This window comes from Engraulis encrasicolus, chromosome 19 (assembly GCF_034702125.1).
Source record: "Engraulis encrasicolus isolate BLACKSEA-1 chromosome 19, IST_EnEncr_1.0, whole genome shotgun sequence".
Classification (NCBI taxonomy): domain Eukaryota; kingdom Metazoa; phylum Chordata; class Actinopteri; order Clupeiformes; family Engraulidae; genus Engraulis; species Engraulis encrasicolus.
This window is the reverse complement of record NC_085875.1, coordinates 2,169,918-2,179,782: the sequence shown is the minus strand read 5'-3', so window position 1 is coordinate 2,179,782 and position 9,865 is coordinate 2,169,918. Positions and strand designations below refer to the sequence as shown.

General features: G+C 44.3%; 1 protein-coding gene across 1 annotated transcript in view; it reads left to right on the top strand.

Annotated features, from left to right (window-relative positions):
• Positions 1 to 3,054: 3,054 nt before the first annotated feature.
• Positions 3,055 to 9,865, top strand: part of arel1 (apoptosis resistant E3 ubiquitin protein ligase 1) — a 44,176-nt gene continuing 37,365 nt past the window's right edge. Inside the window, exons 1-3 of the mRNA XM_063223957.1 lie at positions 3,055 to 3,153; positions 3,644 to 3,980; positions 5,994 to 6,183. Of these exons, the coding sequence (XP_063080027.1) occupies positions 3,833 to 3,980; positions 5,994 to 6,183 (338 nt within the window). The 5' untranslated portion in view covers positions 3,055 to 3,153; positions 3,644 to 3,832. The remainder of the gene's footprint in view (positions 3,154 to 3,643; positions 3,981 to 5,993; positions 6,184 to 9,865) is intronic.

The window sequence follows — 9,865 nt, the reverse complement described above, 5'->3', positions numbered from 1 at the left end:
AAGATTGCCAGTTCGACTCTCGTCCTGCCAGGTTGATGGGGGGAGTAATCAACCAGTGCTCTCCTCCATGACCTGAGCATGGTACTGTTCCGCTGCACTGCTCCCTTGAGGGCTGCCCTCTTGCACGGGTGAGGCATAAATGCAATTTTGTTGTGTGAAGTGAACACTTGTGTGCTCTGGAGTGCTGTGTCACAATGACAATGGGATGCTAAAAAAAAAAACCTGTGCTTGGTGTGTGTGTGAGTGATGTGACTGGTGAAGACAGCGCACAGCTTAATGTGTTGTTATGTAACTGGTAGCACAGTTACCGGTAGGCCTATTCATGAAAATTACTGTGAAAGTGCAGCAGTAATCGTGATAATAATGAATACATAACCACCACCAATATGAAAAAATAGGTTACATTTTGATCTGTCTTTTTTTGCCACATTGCCCATCCCTAGCCTTCACCCAAACCTGCCAGCGTTTGTGTTTGTGTTTGTGTGTGTGTGTGTGTGCGTGCGTGCGTGCGTGCGTGCGTGCATGCATGCATGCGTGTCTGCATTTTTGTGTGTGTGTGCGTGCGTGCGTGTGTGCGTACACTTGTGTGTGTGTGTGTGTGTGTGTGTGTGTGTGTGTGTGTGTGTGTGTGTGTGTGTGTGTGTGTGTGCTGTGCGCATGTAAGTGTGTGTGTGCGTACATGTGCATGTTATCATCGGTTTCCTTCAAGGCCTGTTTTTAAGAATGGTCATGCTTTGGGCTGTGGTCTGATGAGCTTGCAAGATAAGCTGTTTTCTAGAGGAGAAGGTCGTGTTTGAGCGGTTGAAGGAGACAATGCTTCCACTGTACTCTACCAAAGACGGTTTGAAATAAGAGAGGGGCTGATTCTACCTCTAAGGCAGTGTTTCTCAAAGTGGGGCGTGTGACATCTGATTTTGGGTTTTTTCCCCCCAAGGAAATTATTTCCTGTCTCGCCAATTAGTCAATAAGTTTAAAGCCCTCACCAACATTATATTATTAATTGTCATGAATTTGAATAGCATAGGAAATGAACACACATCTGCATTCGACTGCAGTCCCTTTTTGTTTAATCTCCACCAGTCACCTTTTATTTGATTCTGTGCTTGAGGGGGCTCGGAAGCATTCAGACCCTCTGAAGGGGGTAATGATGGAAAAAGTTTGAGAACCACTGTTCTAAGGCAAAGTGGTTAACTATCACTCTATAATCCAGTGGTTCTCAAACTTTTTTGAAGAAACGCCCCCTTGGCCTCCTCACAAGCCTCTCAATGCCCCCTTGACATCATCATAAGACTGACAACGCCCCCCTTAGTATTAAAAATTAAATGGACTAATGCCCCCCAATGGCAACTAGCACCACCCCTCTCAGCTGTATCCTTCTCAACGCCCCCCTAGAGCTCCCCAACGCCCCCTGAGGGGCTGTACCGCCCCCGTTGAGAAACACTACTATAGTCCAACTGCTAGAGAGGAACTTATATACCAGTAGGCCTAGAGAGAACAGTAGGCTTATATTATGCTATGTTGCATGCACAGCCTATTGTGTCCTCTTTTGAAAGTCAGTATGGATAGGAGTGTCTGCTAAAGGTGTAATGTAATGAACTGCACTGTTAGTGTTAGTGAGGCAGTGGACTGACTGGAATAATGATAGGCAAGAGATGAGCTGTGGTGGGGATAAACCAACAGACAAACCAACAGGCATACAGCTGGGACTACTGACCAACAGACATACAAATGGGGCTACTGACCAACAGACATACAACTGGGGCTACTGACCAAGAGACATACTGACTACTGACCAACAGACATACAACTGGGGCTACTGACCAAGAGACATACTGACTACTGACCAACAGACATACAACTGGGACTACTGACCAACAGACATACAACTGGGGCTACTGACCAACAGACATACAACTGGGACTGCTGACCAACAGACATACAACTGGGGCTACTGACCAACAGACATACAGCTGGGACTACTGACTACTGACCAACAGACAGACAGCTGGGTTTCATCGTCCTTCTGTGAAACTTCACCTGCTTGTTTCGGCTGTCTCCCTCAACCGAACTTGCCACCACAATGGGAGGCTTTGGGATTCCGGAATCCCCATTTCACCGCCGCCCCCATCATGGATTTGCCAACTTCACCACACCGTAGGCCTACAGCTCCCACTTCCATGGACATAACCTTCCACTACCGTCTGTTTTGTTCTGTTGAGTCTCAGTATGTCTTTGTAATGTTGTTTTTTGTTTTATGCTATATGTAAAGCGTCTTTGAGTGCCATGAAAAGCGCTATATAAAACTCATGTATAATTATTATTATTACTGACCAACAGACATACAGCTGACTACTGACCAACAGACATACAGCTGGGACTACTGACCAATTGTTACGGCTACTGAGGACCATGATGGGGACAGCTGACTGGTAGGGCCTATGTATAAGACATAACTGTTGTTGTTGTTGTTGTTGTTGTTGTTGTTGCCGTTGTTGTCGTCGTCGTCGTTGTCGTCGTCGTTGTCCTTCTTCTTCTTCTTCTTCTTCTTCTTCTTCTTCTTCTTCTTCTTCGTAATGTTATTATATAGACCTATTTGTCATTGGGCTATTCTAATCACAAGGCGACATCAAGCACAGCAAACACATCAGGGTAACCCAATTTTTATGCCAAGTCTCCAAAACACAACAAACTCCACTGTATCAGTTTGTCCCCCAGTTTTTTTTTTTTCAAACTAAACCATGACACATTTGTTTTAATTATGTTTCCTGTGGAAATATAGGCCAGTCAATGTTGCCAAACAGAAATGTCCCAGATTTTCTTCTCAGGTCTCCACAGTAGGCTATGGGGACTTGTTTGGGGCCACGGGCTACATCATCAAGCAAATATCTACAATAATTTTGTTTTAGGCAGGTTAAGAGACTTAAAAGGCAGCTCTTTGTGAGATTTTGAGCAAAAATGTATGTGTTCAGTGTTTATTAATTAAATGTATCAGATTAGTTTGGCCTGTCTGTGATAATAGCTACAATACAGACCCTCAACGCTGGGGGCAGCAATCCCATTGTAACTCACTTGGCCAAAAGCGTAGAAGAAGAAAATGGTGGCTCTCTGACGTGACTGTGAGCATCCTTCAATGGTCAATTATTATTTCACAATGTAAGTAGCTTGTAGACATAATGGTGCTCAGTGTGCTTTGGGTGCATGGACCTAAAATCTAAAGCTTTCTGTTTTGCTGAATGCGTCCCTGTGTTCAATACAGAAAAGGAAGCGGCTCGATGTTGTCGTCTCCGTATCCAGCTAACGTTAACCCTGAAATCACTGTGTTAGCGCATAGCTAACAACGTCGACATTTGTCGTTGTTATAAATGAATACACGGGCGTCTATTTTATTCTCATGCCACTTTTCTGATTGTGATTGGAAAGTGTTGTTTCGCTGCTCAGTATTCCGTGAATCAGTCTCGTTTTGCCGACGCAATGTAACTGATCTGCCTGCAGCGCAGTAGATGGCATACCCCCTATGTTTTTGTTGAATGTCAGTCTGACATTTGACGTTTGCAAACAGACCACCAGCACCAGCACTAATGTTTGCTCTCAGGTCAGTCGTTTTTTGTAAACACAACTCCTAACGCTGTCAATACCCTTCTAGATTCTACCAAACGGAACGAAGTGAAAACCTGAACGAGGAAAAAACATTCGGGAAATGATTATTGCCCAATGACCCTGTCACCCATTAACTGTCACACGCCGACGACCAAAGTGGAAGCAGCGTGGCGGCGGTGGGACTGAGGATCGGATCGGGGGTCAGAGTTTCGGAGTTCGGGCTGGAGATGGTCTGATGGACCGCCGCTTTGTCCTGACCTTCATCCTCTGCTCCGTGTCCTGGGTTTGCTTTTGGGAGGTGCGCTGGAAGAAATCTAAAGGAAGTCAGATTGAGGAATGGCTTCAAAAACATCGCTTGTCAGAGTACAAGCATTTATTTGATGGTAAGCAGAAGTGCGTAGGCTACATTATTCTTGGAGATGGTGTGATGCATGCATTGCACAGTGCGAATTGCCTGCTAAATGAGCACAGATAAAAAGCTAATCAGCTTCCTACTGCGTTGTTGTTTTGAGAGTTGAGAATTTATTTTGATAGTTGTTGCAACCACAGTGTCAGTTCCTCCAGGGGTGGGTTTGATGAATCATAGTGGTTGGGATGTGTGACTGTGTGTGTTTGTGTACACTTGCAAAGGTCAGTATATTTATTTATTTACACAGTAGGCCGATGCAACAATCAGATTATGTAATGCAAGCTATGACACATGATGTGCAAAATGTAGCTCGCAGCCAAAATGTCAGTGTCTGCCTTTATGAGAATCACAATTTAGGGCTGTGCAATATATCGTATTTATGTTGCGATATCAATATTCCTCATATATTGTGATATCAATATCAAAATTCATATATCGTGATATTTTGTCATTTGTCATTTGCAACGCTACGGTGCAGTATGGCAGCCAAGGGATTAGCAAAACGCAGGGGTGGTACATCAGAACTAGCTCTATGTCGAGAAAGATAGACGCCTCTCAAGTCTCGCGCTCTCCTCAAGTCTACATTCACCCAGACTTACCAGACATTATGCTACTAGAAAGCACTAGAAACTAGAAAGTCATTATGTGTGCTACTCCACTATGATAATAGTGGCGGGGGTTGGGAATTTCGTATATATCGCTTAAAATATCGTGATATCAATATTTACAGAAAATATCGTGATATTGATTTTTTCTAATATCGAGCAGCCCTATCACAATTTGTTATTTATTCATTTATCCATGGAAGCAGTCTGCACCGCGCTGCACGAATTTGTCCTAGAGGACAATGAAGAGTTTTAGAGATCGCAGTATACATCATGGTTAGACCAGGGCTTGACTGGCAGTCTGGCTTACGGGGCATTTTCCCGGTGGGTTGACAGTCCACAGGGGCCTATGCTGTTGGGTTTTGTTTGTTTGTTTGTTTGTTTGTTTGTTTGTGTTGTTTTTGTTTGTTTGTTTTTCTGCCCCATGGAGAGCGGCCTATCATCTAGATATGGCGACTCATTGGTCCAATTTAAACATTATGTATCCTTGCTGATGTACAGACTTAGCTGACACTTTTATCCAAAGCGACTTACAGTGATTTTAAGTACAGGGTATTGGTTACATTCCTTGGAGCAATGTGGGGTTAGGTGCCTTGCTCAAGGGCTCTTCAGCCATGGAGGGAGGTAGGCAGTGGAATGGTGGGATTAGAACCTGCAACCCTCTCATCTAAAGCACATCTCCTTAAAACCACTAGGCCACAGCTGTATAATGTTGTGTTATTATATAGGCCTATATGTCATTGGGCTATTCTAATCACAAGGAGACATTAAGCACAGCAAACGCAACAGGGTAGTTAGTAACCCAATTTTTATGCCAAGTCTCCAAAACACAACAAACACCACTGCATCAGTTTGTCCCCTCTAAATGAACTCATCTGCATCACTAGGCAAAATGGCTAGTATATCTTATCGTACTAGCCAAACACACACTCCCCAATGGGTCAAAGTGGCTAGTAAGTTGGTCTTCTCTACTAGCCAAACTGAAATTTCACCAGAAATTGGCAAATTGGCTTGTGTTGTTAACCCATTTTATCCTGATGCTGCGTACAATGTTTGACCTTTGGCACCTGGAGCGACATACGCTGCATTCAGGCTCTTGAGATTTGAGCTTTTTATTAACAATGTAGGTATGTAAGAGCTGAATGAACACATTTTTATACAAGATAAGGATCCAAGCTTTTAAATGCAACTTATTGCATGTTTTTATGTGCTTCGGAGGCTAAGATATTTAAGTTTTAATAGGCAGAGGGCACCTTTTCCCAAAAAGGGCTTAGGTATTCAGGAGGCGTTTTTTGCAGCCTTAGGCTGCCTCTAGCCTTGGGCTACAATGGGTTAATGCAGAGCCCTGATTGTGTCTAAGTGTACACCGTATCTCCCTGCAGATGTGCAGACTCTGGAGGAGTTGAGTCTGAGTGTGCTGGTGCGTCTGGAGGAGGCGGGTGCGGTGCGAGAGGAGGCGCGTTGGCAGGAGGCGCGTTGGCAGGAGGTGCTGCAGGCCCACAGGCAGCTCATCAGGGACTTTGCCTTCCAGGAGTGGCTCAGCTCCCAGAGCCTCGAGCACTACTACCACACGTGAGTTACACTACACTACACTACACTACACTACACTACACTACACTACATTACATTACAGCACTACTACCACACGTGAGTTACACTACACTACACTACACTACACTACACTACACTACACTGCACTACACTAGACTACAGTACACTACACTACACTACATTACAGCACTACTACCACACGTGAGTTACACTACACTACACTACACTACATTACAGTACAGTAGAGCACTACTACCACACGTGAGTTACACTACACTACACTACACTACACTACACTACACTACACTACACTACACTACACTACACTACACTACACTACACTACACTACACTACACTACACTAGACTACACTACACTACACTACACTACACTACACTACACTACACTACACTACACTACACTACACTACACTACACTAGACTACAGTACACTACTGTACACTACACTACACTACACTTATTTACAGTAGACACTACAGTACACTACACTGCAGTACATTACAGCACTACTACCACACGTGAGTACACTACACTACACTACACTACACTACACTACTGTACACTACACTACACTACACTACACTACACTACACTACACTACACTACACTACACTACACTACACTACACTACACTACACTACACTACACTACACTACACTACACTAGACTACAGTACACTACTGTACACTACACTACACTACACTACACTACACTACACTACACTACACTACACTACACTACACTACACTACACTACACTACACTAGACTACAGTACACTACTGTACACTACACTACACTACACTTATTTACAGTAGACACTACAGTACACTACACTGCAGTACATTACAGCACTACTACCACACGTGAGTAGACTACACTGCAGTACACTACACTACACTACACTACACTACACTACACTACACTAGACTACAGTACACTACACTACACTACACTACACTACACTACACTACACTACACTACACTACACTACACTACACTACACTACACTACACTACACTACAGTACACTACACTACACTACACTACACTACACTACACTACACTACACTACACTACACTACACTACACTACACTACACTACACTACACTACACTACACTACACTGCAGTACCCTACACTACACTACACTACACTACAGTACATTGCAGCACTACTACCACACGTGAGTTACACTACACTACACTACACTACACTACATTACATTACCCTACCCTACACTACACTACACTACACTACATTACATTACACTACACTACACTACACTACATACAGTACATTACATCACTACTACCACACGTGAGTACACAGGGGAGTCCATAATGTGGGGAGTCTACAAAGTGACATCATCACTAAATTCTGTTTAGGAAATAAGAGAAGTTTATGTGGGGGTGTTCAAAAGCCCTTCGGGGGGCGTTGAGAAGCTGAGAGAGAGGGGTACTCAGTTGGAAATGCTGAGCAATAGTCTGTTTTATTTTCAATACTGAGGAGGTGGGCATTGGCAGGGTTATGGTGTGCTTAAGGGGGCGTTGGGCGTTGAGAGGCTTATGATGAGGACAGGGGGCGTTGGGAGACTTATGATGAGGTCAGGGGGGCATTGGCAGGATTATGATGAGGTGAAGGGGGCATTGGAAGGCTTGTGATGAGGTCAAGGGGGGCGTTGGGAGGCTTATGCTGATGTCAAGGAGGCGTTGAGCTGCTTGTGATGATGTCAAGGAGGCGTTGGGAGGCTTGTGATGAGGTCAAGGGGGGCGTTGAGAGGCTTGTGATGATGTCAAGGAGGCGTTTGTACAGAAAAGGTTGAAAAGTGAATGACTCAAGTGTGAGTGTGTGAGTGTGTGGAGAGGAGACACCTGTACAAACAGGTTTTGACTGATGGCTGACTCCTCATGGGCTAGCCCACTCTATACACACACAATATTGTCAATCACAGAGTGCATTCCAATATGCAGACTCCCTTCCTTAACTTGTGCTTGTGGCCTGGCCTCGGGTTTTGCTGACGCCCCGCCTCCGTGGAGAAAACAATTATGTTTCCCCGCTGTCAGCCTAGCCACAGAATTTTTTGGGGGACTGTTCTTTATTCACCATCCCGTTTTCAAATGGGAAAATTACTTTATGATTGAGCTTTTGCGAGATATTGAAATACAATGCTGTTGTCAATGATGTCATCATGACGTATTACTTCCTAGTACGAGGCCACAAGCACAATTGGAGGACGCAAGTCTGCATATTGGAATTCACCCATAGAGACCAAAGTATCCCTCCATTGGCAAACACTCCAGGAATGTATTGTACTGCTATATCTTGTAAACCTAAAAGCTGAGCTAAGCACGCAGTAGATGTCATTGCTGCTGATGTGAGAGCCCAACTGGGAAACTCCAAATTAAACTCCCATTGTCATTGTAACACAGCACTCCACTGACTGAACACAAGTGAACACTACACACTGCGCACAACGAAATTGCATTTATGCTTACCCGTGCAAGGGGGCAGCCCCCAATGGCGCCCAAAAGGGAGCAGTGCGGCGGGATGGTACCATGCTCAGGGTACCTCAGTCATGGAGGAGGATGGGGAAAAGTACTGGTTAATTAATCCCCCACCGACCTGGCGAGTCAGGAGTCGAACCGGCAACCTTTGGGCTACAAGTCTGACGCCTAAACCACTTACCCATGACTGCCCTAGTCAGTAAGCTGCTAGTCAGAAAGCTGCTAGCCAGGAACCTTGTTGTGGAATGCTGGACAGGATGGCATCACTAATGCACTGTATCATCATGGGCAACTTGTCCCTACGGTCCCAGCTGCGAGTCAAGTCTTGGTCTGGGTTACTATATCCCAAGCCTTCCCCATATCTCTCTCCCATTTAAGCTTTACTTCCTCTATCTATTCCTCTTGGTTGTCTTTGTCTGCAATATACACACAGAAGCTCATGAAATATCCTTCTTTTAAAAAAAAAAAAAAAAAAGAAGGAAGGGAAAAAAGAGAGCTTGTTGTTTGGGGAGAATCTGCCGTGCAACACTATTCTCCATATCACATATCAGTTTCTTCTGCGGAGATGAAAACGGATAAGATGTTGCATGCCTGTCTTTCAGGAAAGCCTTGCAGAACTAAAGCGCTTCTGATGGATACTGTAGATAGAGAGAATATGATGACGGTGGGAAGAGACTCTGTGTAGATGTCCATCTTGAACTGCCGAGGAAAGAACTAGACGGGCTGCATAGTTGTGCTCAATTTGTCTGCTCTCTCGCCAAAAAAAGAAAAAAGAAACAATGGAAATGCTGGGGTTTTTAATTTATTTAAGAACTGCTTTAAGGAGAGATGCTGAGCTCTCGTCTTTGTTGAACAAGTAAACTCCAAAACCCATGGACTTTTAATTTACTTAAGCTTATACCTACTACTCCTTGTCTGTATGCAAGAGTTGCCAGATGCAGGCCCGGCTACGGCCACCAAGTTTTCCTGTTGTTTTTTTTTGGGGGGGGGGGGGGGGGGGTGAGGCTTTGTTTCTTTGTTTGTTTTTGTTTGTTTTTCTGTAATGGCTGTCTCTCAATGAAGACCGATACCAGTTGTCAGTCTGCTCCTCCCAAAGCCTCTACTAGGACAAAGTATTGTAGTAATGAACATTATCAAATTAATTTGAATCATGCGTAGTATGTGCTTTGTTCTGCTGCA